The 26,757-nt window shown below is 45.8% G+C and overlaps 1 protein-coding gene across 1 annotated transcript in view; it reads left to right on the top strand.

Moving 5' to 3' along the window:
• Nucleotides 1-5,275: 5,275 nt before the first annotated feature.
• NFE2L3 (NFE2 like bZIP transcription factor 3) overlaps nt 5,276-26,757 on the top strand; it is a 31,470-nt gene continuing 9,988 nt past the window's right edge. Inside the window, exon 1 of the mRNA XM_059073685.2 lies at nt 5,276-5,845. Within this exon, the coding sequence (XP_058929668.1) occupies nt 5,276-5,845 (570 nt within the window). The remainder of the gene's footprint in view (nt 5,846-26,757) is intronic.

The following is a 26,757-nucleotide window of genomic DNA, read 5'->3' as shown; positions in this document are numbered from 1 at the left end:
CTAAATCCAGAGATGGTTATTTTTGTGTAAAAATCAAGAAGGTGGAGCATCGTACAGAGAGACAAAACCAATACTTCATTTCCCCTGAAGCTCTGCAGAGAAGATAAACTGTGAGCAGATTTTACACTTTCAAAAGCTGTGGGGGGCTTCCCTGGTGGCGCAGTGGTTGAGAATCCGCCTGCCGATGCAGGAGACACGGGTTCGTGCCCTGGTCCGGGAAGATCCCACATGCCGCGGAGCAACTAAGCCCGTGAGCCATGGCCGCTAGGCCTGCGCGTCCGGAGCCTGTGCTCCGCAACGGGAGAGACCACAACAGTGAGAGGCCCGCATACCGCAAAAAAAAAAAAAAAAAAAAAAAAAAAAAGCTGTGGGAACATGCCGCAGAGCGGCTGGGCCCGTGAGCCATGGCCGCTGAGCCTGCGCGTCCGGAGCCTGTGCGTCTGGAGCCTGTGCTCTGCAGCGGGAGAGGCCACAGCAGTGAGAGGCCCGCGTACCACCAAATAAAAAAAAAAAAAAAAAAAAAGCTGTGGGAAGGATGCAGTGATTGAGGAAGGGCATTCTCTCCTGCAGGAACAGGGGGTTGAGTCATGAATAAACAAGCCAGACAGCACAGAGGAGGTGTGAACTGCAGTGGAAAGTGGAGATATTGTGCATTTGACTTCTGACTCTGCCATTTACCACCGGCATGTCTGTGGGCACAGGGTATCATGACCCTGAACCTCAGTGTCCTTATCTAGACAATACAAAATGGAGGTAATACGTACTTCATAGAGTTGCTGTGAGTAGGAAATGAGATTGTGCCTGGAAAGGTCCCAGCACAGAGCAGCGTTCAGTACATCGCAGCTCCTCCAATGAATGCCATGTGTGACCATACAGATGGTGATCATCACCATCCCAAAGTCCAGAGCAACTTTCAGAAGATTATAGACTAATAAGAGAATGAGGATAAACTCTTCTTCTTCATGAAGTATCAGTTGATTCATCATCACCAAGACTGGTAGATATTAGATTGCAAATGAGGCCATTCATGAACCTATTTTGCAGAAACATTTGGCAAAATGTCTCAACAGTTGCAGAGTCATTTAAATTCTAGTGACTATGGCTGTTTTGAAGTGACTATGCCTGCTTAATTCTTCCTCCTAGATAATATGACTTATATCTTAATTTATGTCTTAGATTTTTAATACGCTATTAATCCTGGAATTTTTTTTTTTGCTTAACCCTGGAATTTCTACCACGAATTTAAATTTCTTGTAGCTAATATTAGCAGAAACTTTCTAAAAGAAGGATGCCAATGTTCGGACCTGTTTTCTTTCTTGCTTATTTTGGATAGATAAAAGAAATTGCCATGGGAGAAGATATTGATACTTCTGCTTACCTCACACCAGCAGACAGTGCCAATGTTTTAGTGATATCTTTCATGCCAAGTTACAATCTTATATTTATAGGGGTAAGCCAGATTATTGCATGAAGGGCCCAGAATGTACTACTGTAATGTTTTCAGTTATAAATTATTCATGGAGAATATCACTAACCATACTACACAACTGCAGTTGCATTTTTAGTTTTTCCTTCCACGTGTCTGATGTCCACTTCTGACACAGGTTGTGTTAGTTAACTAGGCTGTGTAACAAATTAACTCCACAACTTAGTGTCTTGAAACATTTATTATCTTAGAGTCATTTCTGGGTCAGGAATCCATGTGCAGCTTAGATACACCCTTTGGCTTGGGTCTTTCACAAGGCTGCGATCAAGGAGTTGGCTAGGGCTACCATCATCTCAAACCTCAGCCAGGGAAGGATCTGCTTTAAGCTCACTCAAATGGCTGTGGCAGGCCTCAGGTTCTCACTGGCTGTTGGCTGAAGACACCAGTGCCTTGCCACATGAGCTTCTAGATAGGGATCCTCACAACATGGCAGCCCTCTCCAAGAGAGAGAGAGCAAGAGATGGAGAGAGAAGGTAGTGCTATGGTCTGAATGCTTTTATCCCCACAAAATTCATGTGTTGACACCTAACCTCCAAGGTGATGGTGTTACAAAGTGGGGCCTTTGGAAGGTGATTAGGTGATGAGTACAGAGCCATCATGAATGGGATAAGTGCCCTTAAGAAAGCAGCTGAGAAAGCTCCCTTGCCCCCTCCGCTCCGTGAGGATACAATCAGAAGCCAGCAGTCTACAAACCAGACAAGGGCTCTCACCAGAACCTAACCATGCTGGCACCCTGACCTTGGACTTCCAGCCTTCAGAACTATAAGCAATAAATTTCTGCTGTTTATAAGCCACCCAGTTCTATGGTATTTTGTTATAGCAGCCCAACTAGGATAGTAAGCAAGACAGAAGACACTGAGTCTTTTTGTAACCTAATCTTGGAAATGACATCCCATCACTTTTGCCATATTCTATTTGTTAGAAGCAAGTCACCAGGTTCAGCCCACACTTGAGGAAAGGGGAGGATTAGAAGTCATCTTGGAACCTGCCTACCTCACAAGAATGCATTTAAGGCAGTGCTTCTCAAACTAATCCTGGTGAAGGACCAGCCTTTTCCCCCCAATTTGTTATAGGTCAGTACTTCCTTACAATTAAAAAAAAATTCATTTCTAGAAAAATTAAGTAACAAAAGTATACAAAAGCAAACCCACTGATTGATCATGGCTTGGTTGTTACAACAATGTCAAATTACTATAAACATTTCTAAACACTCTCAATTCTATTACTCTCCTCATCTGGACCAGAAACAAACAGTTTGTGGACTGATCCCAGTTTTGGACTACCCTTTGAGTAGCACTAATTTAAGGATTTTAATAAACATAGATGACTTTTCAAGACTTTTACAAGGCAATGGTGGAGGTATTCTAAAAAAAAAGAAACCCCAACCAAACAAAAAAACCCATTCTCACTCCACTCTCTCTGGCTTCCTAAAAATGGGACCTTTTGTTATGTTGAAGGTCAAAGGTGTGTAGGACTGATTATGAGTCTCCTGTTTCATATTTGGCCTCAAGGTCCTTTCTGTGCCCCCCTTCTCACCAGTCCATAATCCACACATTTGAATTGAGCAGTCTGATACTATGATTATCAGCTTACATTTTAAAGGTGGAGGGTCAGCCTCTTCGCCAACTACGTTAGGAAGGAAGTTTGAAGGTCCTTCCTGTTCCTAGTCTATTTGGATCCCTCAAAATGCATCTCAAGTGTAAATGCCTCAATTCAGCTGAAAAAAAAATGTCTTGAGCTCCGACTGTGAGCGAGGTTCTAGGAGATACCACCTTAAAGAAGGTACCATCTCTATTCTCACCTGGTTTACAGCACTTCCTATATAGTCATTTATATCTCCAAAATATTTAGGCATTTGAGAACATTCTTTCCATCCCTAATGAAATCATGTCCTATCCTTCACAGTGTCAGGCAGTTCAGTGGGTCCTCAGTAAAAACTGAGGTCCTCAGTAAATATCTGAATTCAGCAGACGTTAACCGAGCCCAGAACCTGAATCCCTGTCCAGGGACTAAATGCTGCGAACAGGGCTACTGTCCCAGATCTCACTAACCCTGCGAGTGTCTCTCTTCCAGCCTCTTCACCACCCCCATAATCCCACCCCCAAGGCTTAAAGCAGAAGCAACTTTTAAGAAGTCTGCTTCAGCTCCCCTGGTTCTCACGGAGCAAACTGACATCTGGTGTGAAGTTCTCATTACAGTAGGCCCAAGACAGAGGAGAAAACCAGGTGAAGGAAGGGGCCTTTAAAAACAAGTCTTGCTCAACTTCTTACACAACTGCCAACCCTCAGGTAGGCATCACCACCTTCTCCCTCTCTGCCCTCCCCACCCCACCCTGGAAGGAAATGAGAGTTAGTAAAACCTACAATGGCAAGGCCCAGTGCTGGGTACCACGCGGGCACAAAGGTGAGCCAAACAGGTTTTTTGCCCTCAAGAATTCATAATGGGCAAATCAGAACAATTTCAACTACAATGCAAAGTGAAAAGTGCCAAGTGTTGTAATGTAGGCATATGGAGAAATCACTGGGAGAACAGATGGGGGAAGAGAATCACAAATGGTGAAAATTCAGAGGATGTATCTTTGGGTTAAGCCTTGGAGAATAGGTAATACAAACAATGGGTAACACTCAGAGACTGCTTCCTACCTACCAGGTACTGTGGTTGGTGGTATACACAGCTCATTTGGGGCTCACAACAGGTGTGCTGAGGGGGTGCTCTTATTAGTCCCATTTCACAGTGAGGAAACTGAGGCACAGAGAGTGACCAGTTTGTCCAAGGTTCCAGGCTAGTAAGAAATGGAGGGGGATTTGAAGTCATGCATGATAACTCTTAGCCCTGCTGCTCTTAACCCTCACTTCAGGAGCAAAGGAGACCATGAAGGAAGGCATAGCCTTGTGCAGGGGTTGCCCAGGACACAGGGGGGAGTCTGTGAGGCTGGAGCACAGGGTCGGGAGTCGGGGGAGGCGGGAGGGAACAGAGAGCAGTGCTGTTTGATCCTTACCGTAGCAGTGGAATCTATATGTCAAACTCTGGGCTTCACATATAATATTTCCTCTGACTTCACCACATCCCTATTGGACAGGTACTACTATCCCCATTTTACAGATAAGAGAACTGAGGCACAGAGAAGTAACTTATTCAAGGTCACGAGACTGGTAGTGGCGCTGGGATGTGAACCCACTGTGCCAGCTCAGTGTTCTCCTGTGTGTGGAAGCCCTTTGCGTGCTGCCCAGTGCCTCGACTCCCCCCCCCCCCGCCCCCGCCCCAAGTCTACACATCCTGTCCATTCCCACCCACCTTTACCCCGGACCCCTACTCCCACTCCGCGCATTCAGTCACAACCGCCCCGCCCACGGCCACAGGGTTGGGGGCCACTTGGCGCCCAGAACAACTTCTGCTCCCAGAAAGCTTTGCGTTCCCCCCGAATAAAGAGCCTTTGAGCCCGGGAGCCACGCCCCGCGCGGGCCTTGGGCGGCAGTGGGCGTGTCCCCGGCGGCGGCGCCCGTGGCCCGGGGCGGGGCCTGGTTGCTGCGGCGCGTGCTGCGGGGCAGCTGGGCGGCTAAGCTGGCGATCTCTGCGCGCAGGTGACTCCTCCTCCGCCTCTCCGGAGCCGCAGGCACCTGGGCGGCTGCGGTGAGAGTGTTTCTGTGCCTGGCTCCGGGGGCCCGCGACGGCCGCTGCACGCCCGGGTCCATTGTTTCTGTCTCTTCCGGGCAGGTGCCGGCGGCGCGCAGGGGCCGCACGTGCCCAAGCGGCGGCCGGCGCGCAGGGACCCGCGGGCGCCGGCAGGGGATGAAGTACCTGAAGCCGTGGTGGTCGGACGGCGGTAGCCTCCTGCACCTCACCATCCTGCTGAGCTTGGCGGGGCTTCGCCTGGACCTGGACCTCTACCTGCTGCTCCCGCCGCGGACCCTGCTCGGAGATGTGCGTCTGCTCCCGGGCGGCCCGACGAGCCCTGCCTACGCGCTCAGCCCCTTCCCGGCCTCGGGAGGGTGGATGCGCGCCGAGCTCCTGCACCGCAAGGGCCGGGAGCGGGACCCCGTGGCGCCGCCGGAGGGCCAGCTGCTCCGGGAGGTGCGCGCGCTGGGGGTCCCTTTCATCCCCTGCACCCGAGTGGACGCGTGGCTGGTGCACAGCGTGGCTGCCGGGGACGCCGACGGAGCCCACGCGCTGCTTGGCGCCGCCGCCGCCTCTTCGGCCGGAGGAGTGGGCGCCGGCGTGAACGGCGTTAGCCAGGCGGCGCCGGGTAGCGGCGGGAATCCCAGAGCGGCTCCGAGTAGCCCCTTGGCCGCCGGGGAGGAGGAGAAGGCTCCCGCGGAACCGACGGCTCAAGTGTCGGACGCCGGCGGACACGCGAGCGAGGTAAGAGGAGAGCGGGACGCGAGCGGGGTGCTGGGGGACCTGGCCGGGAGCCCTGAAGGGTAGCGAGGGACCTGGGGGGGCACCCCTGCGTTCTTCCACCCTACGACCCCGGGAGGTTGCGGGTTTTGCGGACGACTGTGCGCCTCTCTTTTTTGTGAATCCGAACGAAGCCTCTTAGTGCTGTCGCTGTGGCTCTTAAGCTTTTGGGAGTGAAGTGCGTGAAATCATCCGTTAGGTTTTAGAGAACACCTTTCCTGTGTTTGGCGGCGATCAAGAGTAGTTCGGGGGTGGGGAGGGGAGACGGTATGCTGGAAATTTTCTGGCCCACTCTCTTCCTTCGGTACCTCGTGTAAGCTGAGATGTCTTTTTCTGGAACCGAAGGAGGCCTTGGCCTCCGGGAGGATGCACGTTTCTCTTAAGAACCACGCGCCCGGCCCAACATGGTGGCCCCCTCCGGATTTTAACCCATTGCAGTTCGTTTTTTGATGCGTCCCTGGATTCAGCAGCTGTGGTCAGTGTCAGCTCCGAGGCTAGCACACAAACGGACCTGCTCGTACCTAACCATCCCCCACGCCTAACAATCCTCCTCCCCCCAGAACTTGTGTAACCCCTTTTTAGCATAAAGAAAACAGGTACCCTGACAGTCACCTAGTGACTGACAAGTCCCCTTTGGTTTGTAGGTTCAAACCTTTCAGTTTAATTTTCTTTTAAAACAGTTCACCGAGATATGTTGACTGAAGCATCTGGTGCTCCCGATGGCGAGTAGGAGTCTAAAGACGCAGCACAGCAATTTCCACAAAATGGCCTTATCCAAAGTTCCCCCCAAGGGGCCTTTTTCATTCTCTCTTGGCCCAAACCTTAGTGTTAACAATCCGTAGTGATCAACAAGAGTTTCTTGGACGTTGTTTTTTGTGGACTGCAATCTTATGCAAAATGGGAATTGGGGCCAGACTGGTTTGTTTGCTGCTCTTCAGAATTGATTTGTTTGTATAGGCAGTTGCCAGACGAGCTTCTCCACCCTCTCCTGGAGGGGTCATTGTGCCGAAGTGCTGGGTGATTCAGTGTTATGCAGATCTGATCCCTTCCTCTTCCTGGGGCCGGAACTAATGGCGAGGGGGTTGGTGAGAGTCTCGGTGGGCTCCTGTCTGTTCAGAACACCGGGAGGGGAAGATTCTTTCAGCTCACTCGTCCAGTCTCTCTCTACCCTGTCGGGTGGTCTCACCTGAATCCCCTGCCCCTGCAGGAGTGGTAAACGCTGCACTGCTACCTTTCCCGATCCTGCGACATACATGGATGAAAGCCAGTGCGGGCTGCCGGCCCAGGTGGCACCCTGCCCTTATCATAGCTGAATGCCAGCCCGCCTGCAAAATGTGCAGGGAGGGAGATGAGGCTGTTCGCTCTTCAAGGACTTCCCTCCCCGGCCCAGCCTCTCCTGGTTGATACCTAGTTAGACCAACAAGCCTGCCTTGGGGGAAGCTCTGAGGACCTAGGCCCAGCCAGACCTTGGATGCCCTGAGCCCAGATTTCCTAGGGGAGAGGGTGAGGTTCACACCGGGCCATTCCTCTGGTGTTGCCTTCCCCAGCTGGCATGTGTGGACCTGCTGGACCGTGGTAGCTGCTGGGATGACCTGATTTAATTCATTCTGACGATGATCAGCTGTCGAGCACCTTACAGTTTTCACAGCCAATTCACCTTATTGGTAACACCTGTTACATGCCCTTATGAGGTCTACAGGCCAGGCATCCTTATATCCAATTTGTATTTAAGGAAAATAGAGGCCCAGCGAGGATTGGTGGCTTGGCTAAACCAACACAGTTAATGAGTGCCAGAAGTGGGTCTAGACCCTGAGCTTCCTGACTCCCCGGCTGGCACATTAAGCATCTACGCTGTACTCAGGTTTTCTGTGCAGGCTTGCAACTGGAATGGGGCAATGCACCCCACTCCTGACCCCAGCACCACTGCTCTCCAATGCTGGATTGACTTTGAAAAGCAGATTGTACCATCCATAATGCCAAAGTTACAATTTGAAACCATGACTCTGGAGAAAATGAGCTGAAAAAACAGCACTGGTTTTTGCAGTCAGCAAAGCTGCATGTTGGGGCATCACATAATAATCTGCCCTCATATAGGTTACTTTAATCTCCCCAAGTCATCTGCTGAGTGGGAAAGTAATGCTTACCCTCAAGGGTGTTGTGCCAGTTAAGTAGGAAAAGCACGTGTGAAGTGCCAGCCCAGTGCCTGGGATGTAATTGTTCTCTTCTTTTGCTCCCATCCTCAACCCACCCTCTTTAACCTGTCCCCACTCACATTATTCCCTTTTGTCTTGTTTGTCTATATGTCTGGCTTGGTTGTTTGTCTGTTAAGGGGTGGGGTGTGTTGGAGCCAGACTGCCTGGTTTGGGATCCCAGCTCTACCACGCATTGCTGTGTGACCTCGGGCCATTTCTTAACCAGTCTGTGCTTCAATCCCACCTGCACAATGGGAATAATGTGCCTGCCACAGGGAGTTGTTGTGAGAATTAAACAATTCATTCCATACAACAGGCTTAGAACTGTGCCTGTCCTGTCTTAAATGCTCAATAAATGTTAACTTCGAAGAGAGTGAGTGCTGTGCCCCATAGGAACATCATAGGTTTGTTTTGTTTTAAAATAGATAATTCTGGTGGCTTACATTTGAGTTGTAGGAGATTCCAGTTTTATAGTGTAACTTTCCATAATTTTTGTACATGTGCAAAAATATTTTGGAGTAGGGGATTTTCCAAGTATCAAAAGAAGTACTGCTTTGGTTTCACTTCTTAGTGGGGCTAATCATTAGCTGCAAACAGTATGTGGAATTCCCCAGGGTAGACAAGCTTCCCTTCTTAACCACAGCCATTCACTCCCAACCCATGAAGCGCATGTTCTTCAAAGTCTTGCATGGGTTAAACAAAGTAATGAACAGTTGTTGCAGAATTGTGTGTGTGAGCATATTTGAAGATGGGGTGACTGCTAAAAGCCAGCATCTGTTGCCACTTTAAAACTGAGAGGGGTTGTGGTCATCTTGATGTGGTTTCATGCCCTGGGACAGACGGGGACCCTCTGCTGGGAGAGGGGTACAGCAGGACCTCAGATTTACTGTCCTTTGGACTTGGTTTCTTCAGGTCACAGGAAGAATCTGATACAGTCAATATTTGCTTCTAAAAGTAAAGGGAAGGGAAAGAAGGTCCTTGATTGATAAAGTAAAAGTTGTTTTTTGTTTCAAAATCAAAGATAGTCCCTGATGCCCGGGCAATTGGAGATAGATGAAATATCAAACACTTGCCAGGGCTTCCCTGGTGGCGCAGTGGTTGAGAGTCCGCCGCCGATGCAGGGGATATGGGTTCGTGCCCCGGTCCGGGAGGATCCCACGTGCCGCGGAGCGGCTGGGTCCGTGAGCCATGGCCGCTGGGCCTGTGCGTCCGGAGCCTGTGCTCCGCAACGGGAGAGGCCACGGCAGTGACAGGCCCGCGTACCACCAAAAAAAACACTTGCCAGTTTTCAGCTCACAGCCATGGTACAGAGATAGTCTTATATGTAATTACATCGTTGCAGTACAAGGTTTCACAATAGACTTTGTTTTACTTACTAAAATATGCAGTGAAGATGCACCTATGGTCTTCTTATTGGAAAGAATGGCATGGGTCACTGCATAAGTGTCCTAGGGCTGCTGCGACAAAGTACCACAAACCAGGTGGCTTAAACAACAGAAATATGTTGTCTCAAAGTTCTGGGGGCAAAAAGTTGGAGCTAAGGTCTCAGCAGGGTTCCTTCGCTCCTAGCTTCTGGTAGTTTGCTGGCAATCTTTGGCAACGCTTGGTTTCTACTGCATCACCCCAGTCTCTGCCGTCTGCACATGGCATTGTCCCTGTACGCATGTCTGTAGCCAGATTTCCCTCTTTATAGGACACCGGTCATATAGGATTAGGGGCCTACCCTACTCATCCTAACTAATCACGTCAGCAACGACCCAGTTTCCAAATAAGGTCACATTCTGGGGTACTGAGGGCTATGACTTCAACATATGAATTTCAAGGGACTCAATCCAATCTGTTATGCAGTCACCATCTCTCTTTCCTGGCACCTCTTGGGGTGTTTAGCTTGCTTATCAAGTGTGCTCCAGTTGTTGAAAACTAAGTCAGCTGTCCTGGAAGCAGCTAGGCTATGCGTAGTGGCATTTGCAGAAGGACTTGGTATAAGTTCATGAGAAAATTGGGGTTTTTTGCTGGCTCGATGTGCCACAACCCCCAGGAACCTTATTCCAGACTTCTTCCAGTCAGCCCCCTTCACCTGAAGTGGTAGGTTACAGAGAGGTCATCTCTGCGGTGTATGTGTCTCCTCTTTGCTCCCCGCTACTTCTCAGCTCAACTCAGAATGTGCACCGGCGAGCAGACCCAGGCAGACGTCTAGTGGTCAGTGTGCCGGGCCTGGAGTAGGACCAGCTTGGGTAGCTGTAGGTCTCAGCTCACCGCTGCCTCGTCATATGACCCAGAGCACAGTTCTTGACCTCCCCGTGCCTTGGTTCTCATATCTGTAAAATGGGATGGTAAGAGTACCTTCAGGAGCTGTTGTGAGGGTTAAAAGAGATCACGCAGGTTCAACAGGGTTGGTACATGGTAAGCCCTCGATAATGTTAGCAGCCGCTGTTAATTCAGCGGTGCCCCTTCCCAACTTATGCCTGTGCGTTCCGTTGCCACGTGCAGGTTTCCAAAGCATGCCTTGGTCCTTACCATTTTCATCTGGGGAGCTTCCACTAGCTCCTCACTACCTACCAATTTGATATTTTGTCATTCAAGGCTCCCTGTTTGGCCAGTGTGGCTCCCCTAGCTGAGCTCATCTACCTCTGGTCCTCCACCTGTAGCCTACTTTCCTGCTATAACTTTCTCCCTTCCTTTTCCCCAGGCAGCCCAGTGCTTTCCTGCCTTTTACTTTGTTGCCTTTGCCCAGAATGCCTCCTTTCATTCCTCTCAAGTCTTTTCCTGTTAAATTCTGACTTCTCTCCACTGTCACCTCATCTACAAGCATTTCCTGTTCTTTCCTTTGAGCCCTATTGCACTTTGTGATATTTCTTCTGTGGGACTTGCATCCTCTACTTTGAACCGCAGTGTCTTGAGTGTGGAAACTGGATCTTTGCTTTTAACCTGCAAGTGGCGCCCAGGGACGGGGTTGGGAGCAGAGGCCAGTTCAGCCAGTGTCTGTTGAGCGCTCCTCATCCATTCTCCACGTTGGCTCTGCAGAACTTCAAGATGCTGTGAGCTTGAATATGTCTTGGGACCTTCAAGGCCAGAGTCCCAACCGAAAAGTAGGTCATATCCGAAATCCTGATGGGCCATCTGACCACTTAATGCCAATTTGAGTGGATGAGGCAGTGGCAAGCAGACTTGCGGGTTGGCATCATAATTAATCAGGTGGTGAAACTCAGGATTGCCTAAAGTGGTATAGCAAGTTAGTGACCTTGCCCAGAATACACAGGTCACTGTTCTTAAGCACTGAGTAAACCATACCTCCCTCCCACCCACTACAAAACTTAAAACGTAAAAACAAGCTTCTCCCATTTGTGGCAGCCTTTCGATATGAATAATTTATTCTCAAAATCTAGTTAAGGATCTGCATTAATATTCAAATACACTTCTGGAGAGTTGGAGCAGGCTGAGGCTCAGGTACATAGCTGGCTGGTTTTTGGTTGAGCTGCAGGTGGTGGTTGGCAGAGTATGGGCAGTGGCTAGAAGCAAGGCACAGCCTTTGGAGATTGGGTGCACCTGGGTTCCCCTTGGCATCAGCCAGTGTTCTCTAGAGAACATAGCCAGTATGAGAGAGAGGGAGAGAGAGGGGGAGAGGGGGAGAGGGAGGGAGAGAGAGAGAGACAGAGAGAGACACACACAGAGAGAGAGAGAGAGAGAGAGAGAGAGAGAGAGAGAGAGAGAGAGAGAGAGTGAGAGTGAGAGAGAGTGTGTGTGTGTGTGTGTTTAAGAGACTTATTTCAAGGAATTGGCTAGCGTATTTGTGGAGGCTGGACACATCCAGACTCTAGGGCAGCTGGAAACCACCAGCAGGAGCTAATGCTGCAGGCTTGAGGCAGAATTTCTTCCTCAGGGAAACCTCACTTTTGCCCTTAAAGGCTTTCTTTCAACTGATTGGATGAGATAAGGCCCACTCACATTACAGAAGTTAATCTCTTTTACTGAAAGTCACCTGGTTGGTTGCAGCTGTTAGCCACATCTACAAAATACCTTCACAGCAACACCTAGGTTACTGTTTGATTGACTTCTAGGTACGATAGCCTGGCCACGCTGACACCTAAAACTAGTCGTCACCCCATCCCAGCTCTGTCTCTTCCTGGGCAACCTCCATGAGCTGTGGCATCCAAATTGTAAAAGGAGAATATTAACCTCTTTCTGGGAGAGTTTAACATAATGCTGTATGTTAAAGGACTAGGACCCTTCCTGACATGTTAATAAATATTCAACTGATGACTTGCTCTCAGTGCCCCTGAGCTGGGGGTTGAATCCCCAGGAAAGTCCTGTCTTCCAGTGGACATAACAGAAGACTGCTAGGTCATGAAGGAGGCCTTGGGCGTGTTGGGGAGGCAGAAGCCTGAAGGCTCATCTGAAGGAAGAGCTTCTCAGCCTTTGTTTAGAGCTGAGTTTGTCATCCCAGTGACTGTATCAATTACCTGGTTGCTTGTTACAATGTAGATTTCAGGGCCCACCTCTGACTGGCTGAATCAGAGCCTCTCTGGTGGGGCCTGGGTTGGGTTCTGCAGTTAAGAAGACCTCCAGCTGATTCTTGTGCCGCCCAAGCTTGACCTCAGCCATGGCGTTCCTCCCCCAGGGCCTTTGACTACCCAGTGCCTGGCTGAAAAGCGCCTTTCTATGAATTGAAGGCCCAGAAGAGCTCATGGACTGGGCCAGAGTTACCTGCTTGGGCAGCAGGACCTGGGCTAGTGCCCTGGTTTGCCAGCTGTTGTTTGCTTTTATTACTTTTTTAACATCTTTATTGGAATATAATTGCTTTACAGTGTTCTGTTAGTTTCTGCTGTACAACAAAGTGAATCAGCTATACGTACACATATATCCCCATATCCCCTCCGTCTTGCGTCTCCCTACCACCCTCCCTATTCCACCCCTCTAGGTGGTTACAAACGAGCTGATCTCCCTGTGCTATGCGGCTGCTTCCCACTAGCTATCTATTTTACATTTGGTATCGTATATATGTCCATGCCACTCTCTCACTTCGTCCCAGCTTACCCTTCCCCATCCCCGTGTCCTCAAGTCCATTCTCTGCGTCTGTGTCTTTATTCCTGTCCTGCCCCTAGATTCTTCAGAATCATTTTTTTTTTTTTTTAGATTCCATATATATGTGTTAGCATACGGTATTTGTTTTTCTCTTTCTGACTTACTTCACTCTGTATGACAGTGTCTAGATTCATCCAGGTCTCTAAAAATGACCCAATTTCATTTCTTTTTATGGCTGAGTAGTATTCCATTGTATATATGTACCACATCTTTATCCATTCATCTGTCAATGGGCATTTAGGTTGCTTCCATCACCTGGCTATTGTAAATACAGCTGAAATGAACATTGTGCTACATGACTCTTTTTGAATTATGGTTTTCTCTGGGTATACGCCCGGTAGTGGGATTGCTGGGTCATATGGTAATTCTATTAGTTTTTAAAGGAACCTCCATACTGTTCTCCATAGTGGCTGTATCAGTTTACATTCCCACCAACAGTGCAAGAGGGTTCCCTTTTCTCCACACCCTTTCCAGCATTTGTTGTTTGTAGATTTTCTGATGATGCCCATTCTAACTGGTGTGAGGTGATACCTCACTGTAGTTATGATTTGCATTTCTCTAATAATTAGTGATGTTGAGCAGTTTTTCATGTGCTTCTTGGCTATCTGTATGTCTTCTTTGGAAGAATGTCTATTTTGGTCTTCTGCCCATTTTTGGATTGGGTTGTTTGGTTTTTTAATATTGAGCTGCATGAGCTGTTTATGTACTTTGGAGATTAATCCTTTGTCCATTTATTCCTTTGCAAATATTTTCTCCCATTCTGAGGGTTGTCTTTTCGTCTTGTTAATGGTTTCTTTTGCTGTGCAAAAACTTCTAAATTTTTTTAGGTGCCATTTGTTTATATTTGTTTTTATTTCCATTTCTTTAGGAAGTGGGTCAAAAAGGATCTTGCTGTGATTTATGTCATAGAGTGTTTTGCCTGTGTTTTCCTCTAAGAGTTTGATAGTGTCTGGCCTTACATTTAGGTCTTTAATCCATTTTGAGTTTATTTTTGTGTATGGTGTTAGGGAGTGTTCTAATTACATTCTTTTACATGTAGCTGTCCAGTTTTCCCAGCACCACTTATTGAAGAGACTGTCTTTTCTCCATTGTGTACCCTTGCTTCCTTTATCAAAGATAAGGTGACTGTATGTGCATGGGTTTATCTCTGGGCTTTCTATCCTGTTCCATTGATCTGTATTTCTCTTTTTGTGCCAGTACCATACTGTCTTGATTACTGTAGCTTTGTAGTATAGTCTGAAATCAGGGCGTCTGATTCCTCCAGCTCCGTTTTTCTTTTTCAAGATAGGTTGGAGTCTTTTGTGTTCCTATACAAATTGTGAAACTTTTTTTTGTAGTTCTGTGAAAAATGCCATTGGTACTTTGATACGGATTGCACTGAATTTGTAGATTGCTTTGGGTAGCATAGTCATTTTCACAATGTTGATTCTTCCAATCCAAGAACATAGTATATCTCTCCATCTGTTTGTATCATCTTTAATTTCTTTCATCAGTGTCTTATAGTTTTCTGCATAAAGTTCTTTTGTCTCCCTAGGAAGGTTTATTCCTAAGTATTTTATTCTTTTTGTTGTAATGGTGAATGGGAGTGTTTCCTTAATTTCTCTTTCAGATTTTTCATCATTAGTGTATAGCAATGCAAGAGATTTCTGTGCATTAATTTTATATCCTACAACTTTACCAGATTCATTGATTAGCTCTAGTAGTTTTCTGATGGCATCTTTAGGATTCTCTATGTATAGTATCGTGTCATCTGCAAACAGTGACAGTTTTACTTCTTTTCCAATTTGTATTCCTTTTATTTCTTTTTCTTCTCTGATTGCCATGGCTAGGACTTCCAAAACTATGTTGAATAATAGTGGTGATAGTGGACACCCTTATCTTGTTCCTGATCTTAGAGGAAATGGTTTCAGTTTTTCACCACTGAGAACCATGTTGGCTGTGGGTTTGTCATACATGGCCTTTATTATGTTGAGGTAGATTCCCTCTATGCCTGCTTTCTGGAGAGTTTTTAATCATAAATGGGTGTTGCATTTTGTCAAAAGCTTTTTCTGCGTCTGTTGAGATTATCATACGGTTTTTTTTGTTTGTTTGTTTTGTTTTGTTTTGTTTTTTTGCGGTACGCGGGCCTCTCACTGCTGTGGCCTCTCCCTTTGCGGAGCACAGGCTCCGGACGCGCAGGCTCAGCAGCCATGGCTCACGGGCCCAGCCGCTCCACGGCATGTGGGATCTTCCCGGACCGGGGCACGAACCCGTGTCCCCCGCATCGGCAGGCGGATTCTCAACCACTGTGCCACCAGGGAAGCCCTATCATACGGTTTTTATCCTTCAGTTTTTAAATATGGTGTTTCACATTGACTGATTTGCATATATTGAAGAATCCTTGCATTCCTGGGATAAATCCCACTTGATTATGGTGTATGATCCTTTTCATGTGCTGCTGGATTCTGTTTGCTAGTATTTTGTTGAGGATTTTTGCATCTATGTTCATCAGAGATATTGGCCTGTAGTTTTCTTTTTTTGTGACATCTTTGGTTTTGGTATCAGGGTGATGGTGGCCTCATAGAATGAGTTGGGAAGTATTCCTCCCTCTGCTGTATTTTTGAAGAGTTTGAGAAGGACACATGTTAGCTCTTCTCTAAATGTTTGATAGTATTCGCCTGTGAAGCCATCTGGTCCTGGGCTTTTTTTTTTTTTTTTTTTTTTGCGGTATGCGGGCCTCTCACTGCTGTGGCCTCTCCCGTTGCGGAGCACAGGCTCCGGACGCGCAGGCCCAGCGGCCATGGCTCACGGGCCCAGCCGCTCCGCGGCACGCGGGATCTTCCCGGACCAGGGCACGAACCCGCGTCCCCTGCATCGGCAGGCGGATTCTCAACCACTGCGCCACCAGGGAAGCCCTGGTCCTGGGCTTTTGTTTGTTGGAAGATTTTTAATCACATTTTCAATTTCAGTGCTTGTGATTGGTCTGTTTAAGTTTTCTGTTTCTTCCTGGTTCAGTCTCAGAAGGTTGTGCTTTTCTAAGAATTTGTCCATTTCTTCCAGGTTGTCCATTTTATTGGGATAGAGTTGCTTGTAGTAATCTCTCATGATCCTTTGTATTTCTGAAGTGTCAGTTGTTACTTTTTTTTCATTTCTAATTCTGTTGATTTGAGTCTTCTCCCTTTTTTTCTTGGTGACTCTGGCTGATGGTTTATCAGTTTTGTTTATCTTCTCGAAGAACCAGCTTTTAGTTTTATTGATCTTTGCTATTCTTTCTTTCATTTCTTTTTCATTTATTTCTGATCTTATCTTTATGATTTCTTTCCTTCGGCAAACTTTGGGGGATTTTTTGTTCTTTCTCTAATTGCTTTAGGTGTACGGTTAGGTTGTTTATTTGAGATTTTTCTTGTGTCTTGAGGTAGGATTGTATTGCTTTAAACTTCCCTCTTAGAACTGCCATTTCTGCATCCCATAGGTTTTGGGTCATCATGTTTTCATTGTCATTTGTATCTAGGTATGTTTTGATTTCCTTTTTGATTTCTTCAGTGATCTCGGTTATTTAGTAGCATATTGTTTAGCCTCCATGTGTTTGTATTTTTTTTTTTTCTTTTTACAGTTTTTTTCCTGTAATTGATATCTAGTCTCATAGCATTGTGGTCGGAAAAGATACTTGATATGATTTCAGTTTTCTTAAATTTACCAAGGCTTGATTTGTGATCCAGGATATGGTGTATCCTGGAGAATGTTCCATGAGCACTTGAGAAGAAAGTATTCTGTTGTTTTTGGATGGCATGTCTTATAAATATCAATTAAGTCCATCTTGTTTAATGTGTTATTTAAAGCTAGTGTTTGTGTATTTATTTTCATTTTGGATGATCTGTCCATTGGTGTAGGTAGGGTGTTAAAGTCCCCTACTATGGGGCTTCCCTGGTGGCGCAGTGGTTGGGAATATGCCTGCCAATGCAGGGGACACGGGTTCGACCCCTGGTCTGGGAAGATCGCACAGGCCGCGGAGCAACTGGGCCCGTGAGCCACAACTGCTGAGCCTGCGCTTCTGGAGCCAGTGCTCTGCAACAAGAGAGGCCATGATAGTGAGAGGCCCGCGCACCGCGATGAAGAGTGGCCCCTGCTCGCCGCAACTGGAGAAAGCCCTTGCACAGCAACTTAGACCCAACACAGCCAAAAATAAAATTTTTTTTTTAATTTTTAAAAATAAAATTTATTAAAAAAAAAAAAGTCCCCTACTACGATTGTGTTTCTGTCAATTTCCCCTTTTATGTCTGTTAGCAGTTGCCTTATATATTGAGGTGCTCCTATGTTGGGTGCATAAATATTTACAATTGTCATATCTTCTTGGATTGATCTCTTGATCATTATGTAGTGTCCTTCTTTGTCTCTTGTAATAGTTTTTATTTTACAGTCTTTTGTCTGTTATGAGAATTGCTACTCCAGCTTTCTTTTGAGTTCCATTTGCATGGAATATCTTTTTCCATCCCCTCACTTCAATCTGTATGTGTCCCTAGGTCTGAAGTGGGTCTCTTGTAGACAGCATATGTATGGGGCTTGTTTTTGTATCCATTCAGCCAGTCTGTGTCTTTTGGTTGGAGCATTTAATCCATTTACATTTAGGGTAGTTATCGATATGTATGTTCCTATTACCATTTTCTTAATTGTTTTGGGTTTGTTATTGTAAGTCTTCCTTCTCTTGTGTTTCCTGCCTAGAGAAGTTCCTTAGCATTTGTTGTATAGCTTGTTTGTTGGTGCTGAATTCTCTTAACTTTTGCTTATCTGTAAAGGTTTTGATTTCTCTGTGGAATCTGAATGAGATCCTTGCTGGGTAGAGTAATCTTGGTTGTACATTTTTCCCTTTCATCACTTTAGATATGTCCTGCCACTCCCTTCTGGCTTGCAGAGATTCTGCTGAAAAGTCAGCTGTTAACCTTATGGGGATTCCCTTGTATGTTATTTGTTGCTTTTCCCTTACTGATTTCAATATTTTTTCTTTGTATTTAATTTTTGATAGTTTGATTAATACATGTCTCAGTGTGTTTCTCTTTGGGTTTATCCTGTATGGTATTCTCTGTGCTTCCTGGACTTGATGGACTATTTCCTTTCCCATGTTAGGGACGTTTTCAACTATAATCTCTTCAAATATTTTCTCAGACCCTATCTTTTTCTCTTCTTCTGGGACCCCTATAATTTGAATGTTGGTGCATTTAATGTTGTCCCAGAGGTCTCTGAGACTGTCCTCAATTATTTTCATTCTTTTTTCTTTATTCTGCTCCCTGGCAGTTATTTCCACCATTTTATCTTCCAGCTCTTTTATCTGTTCTTCTGCCTCAGTTATTCTATTATTGATTCCTTCTAGAGTATTTTTAATTTCAGTAATTCTGTTGTTCATCACGGTTCATTTGCTCTTTAGTTCTTGTAGATCCTTGTTAAATGTTTCTTGTATTTTCTCCATTCTGTTTCTGAGATTTTGGATCATCTTTACTACCATTACTCTGAATTCTTTTTCAGGTAGGTTGCCTATTTTGTCTTCATTTATTTGGTCTTATAGGTTTTTACCTTGTTCTTTCATCTGTGACAAATTTTTTTGTCATTTCTTTCTTTTTTTTTTTTTCGACGGTAGTGCTGTATTCCTGTCTTACTGGTTGTTTTGCCTGAGACATCCAGCACTGGAGTTTATAGGCAGTTGGACAGAGCTGGGTCTTGGTGCTGAGTTGACGACCTCTGAGAGGTGTCCCTCCGACTGATATTCCCTGGGGTCTGAGGTTCTCTGTTAGTCCAGCAGTTTGGACTCAGAGTTCCCACCACAGGAGCTTGGGCCCGACCTCCGGCCTGGGAACCAAGATTCCCTCAAGCGCACAGTCCAGCAGCAGCTCCAGCCTCCTCGCTCAGTCTCTCACTGCGGGACGCCAGCTGTCGTTTTAAAGTTAAAGCCAGATCTCTCTAGTTCCTTGCTGGGGGTGGGGAACTAGCTTGCCTCCAAAACTAATTATGAATGCAGAACTGACTTGCAAATAAGTGCAATTTAAAATTAACTCATGCTTAAGTTCTAGAACAGGCAATGCTAAGGTAAAAATATAAGAACATCAGAGACCTTTCTGGGGAGGTAGAAATGTTCTACCTCACAGTTGAGGTGGGAGTTAAATGGGTGCCTGCACTTGTCAGAATTGTACAGCTAAAGTTTATGCATTTCTGGCGGGTGTAAATCCTACCTACAAACTGAAAGAATAATTGAGTGATGGGAACGGGGTGGCAGTATTAGTGATATAAGAATGGCAGGTAATTGTTGCAACTGGGTGTGATGGCACCTGGAGGGCTTACTGTATTCTGCTTTCTGTTTATTTTATGTGCTTGAAATTTTCCATTATACAGAAAATACAAAAACATCATGCATTTTGAAAGCCAGTAGGCCTGTCCTGCGTGCTGGAGTAATCTAGCATTAAATGAATCATAAATGCATCTCTGTTGCTCCCCTGCCCCACCCTCTCCCGGTCCCTCAGCCTGCACCAGGGGTGACTTGCAGGAGAAGCAGCTCCTTTTAAAATCCAAGCTTGCAGGTTGGCGTTCATGCCCTTGTGTCCTAGGTGTTGAGGCTCCTGTTTAGAAACACTGGTTATTTTCATACCCAGCTTCTGCTGATGGGCAGTCACATTGCATGGCTATTTCGGCCACGTGGAGGATGCCTGCCAGTTTTCTAGCTGCCTCCCTATCTTCTCCAGGGGTCTTCAGAAGTGAGTTTAGTCTATATCACGTTATGGTGGAAAGTTTCCAGCACAGACAACAAGGGGAGAGAATGGAGATTGGATAATGGAGTCCCATCCCTGTCACCAGCTTAACAGCCACCAGTGCAGGGTCCGTCTTAGCTCATCTGTCCCTGCCCCATGCCCCATTATTTTGAAACAAGTCCCAGACATCATTTCTTGTGATTCTTGTCCCAGCTCTTTGCAGGCACTTAGCCAAGAGAAGAGGAAAGCCTGGTTTTGTTCCTCTCACTCTTCCCACAACCTCATCAACTCCCCAAATCTTCTATAAATATTTTAGTGTATATCCCTAAAATATAAGGACTCTTCTACACATCACCACAGTGCCATTACCACATCTAAAAAAGACAACAAAAAATTGTTATCACCAAATATCCAGTCGGTATTCAACCCCAATTATCTCATGATAAGTCTTTTCTCAACTGGTTTGTTGGACTCGCAATCCAAATAAGATCAGCGCCTTGCACTGTCGCTAGCTGTTCTGCCTGGTAAGGTGCTATTCAGACAGAGAGGAACTTGCTTTATTTGGGCGGCATGAGCTCTTCCCACCTCTGCTGTTCTCAACTGGGTGAAGCAAGTGGGAGCCAGCATGGGTGGCTGTGCAGTCGGCATCCCCGCCGAAGGCACGCTTCACCCCAGTGGCTCAAATGAAGAGTCTTCAGTGAATGACTCCTCACAGGAGTGGACCGGGATGTTGGGACACCCAGTGGCTACCGGAGCCCGGCATAGGGGGAGAAATGCCCGGGCTTCTCCTCCCTCTCCCCAGCCCCCTCCAGTGTCCTGCTGCAGCCTCCCACTGGTGAAACTTGCTGGGAGCCCCGGAGTTTACAGGGGTCAGCTTCTGGGGTACACGCGGGGACCTGGAGGGGCAAACAAGAATCAGCGCAGTGTCCATGAGCTGGCTATCAAGTAAAAACACCTGCAGCCAAACCCTGGTCCTGTCACTTACTACTAACTCTGTGACTTAAAGCAAGTTGCTTAACCTCTCTGTCCCTCAGTTTCCTCCTTTGTAAGAGGAGACAACAACAGTACCTACCTTACAGGGATGCCAAGCAACTTAAGTGACATCATGTATGTGTTGCCTGGCCCACAGTGAGTGCTCAGTAAATGTGAGCTCAAATTATTATAAGCTGCTGCTAAAAACCACCTGGGCCAAACAGGTCGCAGTCTCTCTTTATCTGGCTCCTCGCTTCTCTCTAGACCTGACGACTCCAGCTTGCCTCCAGCCTAGAGATGGGCCTGAGAATTCTTTGGCCTTCACCCCTGGCCCTCTGATGTCATCATTCTCATAGGCCCCGCACTGTTGTTGGTCTTTGAAGGTTCATCCAGCCCTGAAGGTCGCAGCAGGTCTCAGTCCTTCCTACCCCAGGTGACTAAATGAAAGGCCCAGCTAAGCCAGCTGGGACCGTTCACAAAGAGTGTCTTTAGGGTCATTCTCCATCATACTATTCAGGTCCCAATACAGTGGAGTAAGTACAGACTCAGAAATCATGTTTCCAGTTGTCAGGAGCTTCAGAGACTTAGCAAAGAGCAGAAAAGCCCAGCTTTGCTTCTTTCTTCCCCTTCCCACTACCTTCATTGTCTCAGAAAACCTTCATGCCAGGCTCAGCTCTGCTCCCTATGTTGGTGGCAAAGGTGAGTTAACAGCTGCAGGACAGGTGTCAGAAGTTTACAGCCCTGGTTACCAGGGGGGAAGGGTGGGGGTGGCATAGTTAGGGAGTTTGCGATTGACATCTGCACCCTGCTATATTTTAAATAGATGACCAACAAGGACCTACTGTATAGCACAGGGAGCTCTGCTTAATATTCTGTAGTAACCTAAGTGGGAAAAGAATTTGAAAAAGAATAGATACATGTATATGTATAACTGAATCACTCTGCTGCTGTACACGTGAAACGAACACAACATTGTTAATCAACTATAATATATTGGGTTGGCCAAAAAATTCGTTTGGTTAATGAATACATTCGATAAAGTTCTTGGTAAAAATGAAGTGTGTTTTAGTTTTACCTAAAACCAAATGAACTTTATGGCCAACCCAATAAAATAAAAAAAATTTTTTTTAAAGCTGTTTACACCCTAGTAGGAAAGAAGAGACCCAAATAATTGTAATTTTACATAGAGTAGAAGAAATGTCATAGGAGAAACCCTAGAAGCCACGGGATTTTAGAGACAGAAGAACCCAGTTTTAGCTAAGGGGCCCAAACTGAGAAGGTTCTGGATCCTGCAGAGGATGGGGTGGGTCAGCTCCCAACAGCCAGGGCTGTGGTGGGCAGGGCCTGCCTTACCAGCAGCTGCCAGTTCAGTACAAGTCCCTGGGTGTTTAGTTGGGATGAAGCACCCCAGCCCACAAGTTTACGATGGCTTCCTGTGGTGAGCGTGGGAACTTTCTTCTTCTCCTTTTTTTAAAATTGAGTCCCAGCCCCACTACAGTAAAAATCACCTACCTATCCACAAATGAAAAGTAACTTAATAATGGGTTTAGCTAACCCACTCTTTAAGGGCATGGGCCATAAATCTCCAGTATATACAACAGTGCTTATAAAACACATGTACCGTCTATTTCAGCTCCATGTCATTGAGTTGAAGAAGACAGGAAAAGAAGAGAGCAAAGAGGTAGTAATTACTGGCTACTAGGGGCTGGACTCACTTTCTCTTGGGGTTTTGATTGAGTCGTCACCAGTTAGTCATTAATTGCAACTCTTCAGAATCAAAAAGCAGTAGAAAGGAGTAGTGATTAATGTCTATACAGCATCTTAAAATGTATAAAGTGCTTTTTCTCAACTAATTCCTTAAAATGTGAATTAGAAATATTACCCTTTCACATCACAGACATGGAAACTGAGGGTCAAAATGGCCCAAGTTCACATAGCTGGTAGGAGTAGGATGGGCCTCTTTTACTCAGCCTGTTTTGGACCTGAGCCTTCCTAGCCACAAGGCTTTTGTGGGGCCTTGCAGACTGTGCAAATTATGCTATAAGTGCAATAGGCCGTTTTCAGTTTCTAAATAGAAATATTATAATGTTGGACCCTCCACCCCTCCCCGCCTTGAGATCCTGGTGTCTGCACCCCCTCCTCTGCTGCAGATTGCTAACTGTCACAAATTGGGTTCTCTGGGAAGGGGACTCTGAGCCCAAGTTTAGTGGGCAGGCTGTTTCTAAGGGAATACCTTTGGGATTTGCAGCACGTTGGACAGAAGCAGAAGTGAAGCTATGGAGCAGGCTGACAAAGCCAGGAGCTCTGGGGCTGAAGTGGCATATCACAGTTATCCCATGATGGGCCTAGGTGGCCAGGCCTTTGGGCCCTCCCTGCTCAGTCCTGGGATGTGGGTGCCCTGAGAAGTGTGTGGCCCTAGGTGAGGCAGCCCTGGGTAGGCGAGGCGTTCCATAAAGGCTCAGCTGGAGGCTGTCTGCCCGCACGTCCCCAGCAGCCATCAAGAGTCCATCCTCGAGGGCTGTCTGGGTTGCACAGCACCATGTGCGTTACAGTGACCTGGGGAAATTCTTGTCCATCACTTCTTACTACACCTGTTTCTGTTAGCTTTATAGTAGGCTCTCAGTAAATGATCGTTGAATGAATAAGTGAAGTACTAGCTAAAAAAAATACTCACTGAATAACTAAGGCTGTGCGAGTTAAAGTATCGGTCTTCCCCAGGGCTTTGAAATTCAGTCAGTGCTTTTTATTCTGCCATCAAGATTCTTGATAGTCACGCGGTCTCCTTCCCCTGTGCCCTCGTAGATAGGGTGGCCATTGGGACAGTCTTGGTTTTTATGCCTTTTGTCCAGCTTAATTGTTAATAGCCCCCTCTTACCTTCTCAGAAATGGACTGGTTTGGGTGATATATCATATAGCCACTTATTCACAGACCCCTGGAGTGTCAGAAAGGGCCCTCTTCTGAAACCAGGCTTTCAGCACTGGGGTGACTTGCCCCAGCTCTCACGCTGCCTCTTCTGCCCCTTGCTGTGTGGCTGCAGAGGAAGCTCAGATTCCTGCTGTGACCCTGACTTTCCTCCCTTGGCCCTTTTGCTCCTCATGCCTCCATCCTTAGGCGTACTCAGGCATTCTCTCCCCTACTGTCTTCATAGTCACCACTTGTTTCATATGTGCATCAATTGGAGACTGAATGGGAGAAGGTGAGTAAAAATTTTATGCTACTACTGATCAAGACTAAGACCCGGATAGAAAAATGGACAAAGACCACAAATAGTTCACAGAAAAGGAAATAAAAATGCTTTCAAACTTGTGAAAGATGTTCAACCTCATACATAATGAGAAATAGAAATTAAAACTATGAGATGCCAGTTTTCATCTATCACATTGGCGCTTTTGTTGGTAGGATTATTGTAAATTACCACAAACATGTTTGGAGGGCCATTGGGTAGAGTCCATCAAATGAAAAATACAGGTTATCTGTTGACCTAGCATACATTAGGAATTTATTCTACTCGCACATGAGTGCAAAGAAGTATGTGTGAGGACATTTTAATATCTTTTTTTTTTAAAGAAATGATTGGAAACATCTCAATATCCATCATTAACAAACTAATCAAATACATTATGGTAACAGGAATGTATTCATTTCTCTCCTCTGTACACAGCTCTTTCTCTTTTTTTAGATCTCAGCTAAAATGCCATCTCCCCTGAGAGGCCTTCCTTAACCAGTCTTTCTAAAGGAGGGCCCCCTCTTCTCTCTTTCACTTGCCATAACTTGTAGTAATTTTCTTAGTTCACTTGTATTTTGGGCTCCCTTTCTCCCTTTAGGCAGTCTAGCATTTTTTCACTATTGTATCCCCAGCATCTATCAATAGCATAGTATTGGGTTGGCCAAAAAGTTTGTTTGGATTTTTCCATAACATCATACAGAAAAACCCGAACAAACTTTTTGGCCAACCCAATATTTGGCACTTAATATGCATTGATTGAATGAACGACTTTAAAAAAGACTGTTGAATCTCAAGTAAAACTGCATATTATCCTTATTGGTGAAACATTAAAATAAAAATAAAGAATGTCAGGTGTGGTAATGTGATTTAGTGTGTATTTGGTCCTCATCTCCCCCCCAATCCCCATTTGGCAGAGCGACCAAAGACCTTGGAATTTCCTAAGCATTAAGAGCAATGGGAGCAACTTTTGTTACAATATTTGGTCTTTCAGTCCTCAGTTCCTGAAATAGCTCCAGAGCCATAAAAGTGAAAGGAGTGTCTTCCTATTCATAACATGCCCCTTCTAACCACACCTGACTTATGTTAATGAGGTGACTTTTGGAGAGCCCCCTAAGGATGGGGGCTGGTTACCAGGGGGAGCCAACCAAGTGATGAGAGGGTTGGAATTTTCAACCCCACCTCCCAGACCTCTGGGGAAGCAACTGAAGATTGAGTTAAGTCACTAATAGCCAATGATTTGATTAGCCATACCTGTGTAATGAAGCCTTCATAAAAAACCAGAAGGGTGGGGTTTGGAGAACTTTCAGGTTGGGGAACACATGGAGGTGCTGGAAGAATTGTGCAAGGTATGGAGGCTCTGTGCCCCTTCCCACGATCCTTGCTCTTAGGCATCTGTTTGTTTCTGAGTTTTGTCCTTTTGTAATAAGATGGTAATCTAGTAAGTAAACTGTTTTCCTGAGATCTGTGGGCCACTCTAACATATTAAACTGGAGGAGGAGGGATTGTGGGGACCTTCTATTTATAGGCACTTGGTGGGAGGCACAGGTGACAACCTGGACTTGGAATTGGCCTCTGAAGGGGGAGGCGGCGTCTTTGAGACCGAGCCCTTACGCTGTGGGATCTGATACTATCTCCAATTAGATGGTGTCAGAACTGAGTTAAATTATAGGACACCCAGCTGGTGTCACAGAATTGCTGGGTGTATGGAAAACCCACACATCCGGTGTCAGAAGTGAAGTAGTGAAGTAGTAGACTATTGAGAATAGAGAGGCGACAGAGTGTTCTCTTTTACGTCAGGTATCACCATTGTTATTGAAGAGTATTCTGGAAGCATGATCAAAGCAACTAGACAAGAAAGTGAAATAAATTTAAATGTTGGGAAGGAAGAGGTGAAAATAATTAGTAAAGCAGTTGATATGACTGTATATACTTTGGGGGGAAAATACAGATTAACAGAAATTATAATGGAAGAATAGTTTTCCTGAGTCTGCCTTTTACTGTTGCTCTGGCCAAAGTGATTTTGCTATGTAGGGATTTGGGGGATAGCTTTAATGAGATATAATTTCAGACTTTAAAGTTGCAAGAATAGTATATATCCCTTACTTAGATTTACCTATTGTTTACATTTTGCCCTGTTTGAGTTACCTATTTATAATTACATCTATATACACATATAATTTTCATTCTGAAACATTTAAGGATGAATTGAAGCTATTGCGTATAGTATTTCCTACAAAATGATTTTTTTCTATAACCAATTAATCAAAATCAGGAAAACTTAACATAAGTTTAAGACTATAATCCGTTGTCCATATTCAGATTTTATCTATTGCCCCAGTAACGTCCTGTGTAACTACTTTTTCTCCTGGGTCTGCATCTAACCCAGGATCACACATTGCATTTAGTTCTCAAATCTCATAAGTCATCTTTAATTTGGAAAAGGTATTTCAGTTCTTGACCTTTAAGTTTTGGAAGAGCATCAATCAGCTATTTTGTAAAGTGGCCCCCAATTTTGAGTTTTCTGATGTTTCCTCATTACATTGAGATTATGAATACCACAGACGTGGTATTGTATCCTTCATATCGTATCAGGAGGCATCTTGGTTTATCGCCATATTGTGATGATAGCTTTGAACACTTCGTTTAGATGGTGTTTGCCAGGTTTCTCCTAAAGTGTTACTATTTTTCTCTTT

The sequence above is a fragment of the Kogia breviceps genome, chromosome 9 (assembly GCF_026419965.1).
Source record: "Kogia breviceps isolate mKogBre1 chromosome 9, mKogBre1 haplotype 1, whole genome shotgun sequence".
In the NCBI taxonomy this organism is placed as follows: domain Eukaryota; kingdom Metazoa; phylum Chordata; class Mammalia; order Artiodactyla; family Physeteridae; genus Kogia; species Kogia breviceps.
The sequence above is the reverse complement of the archived record's forward strand: the minus strand, read 5'-3'. Positions and strand labels throughout refer to the sequence as shown.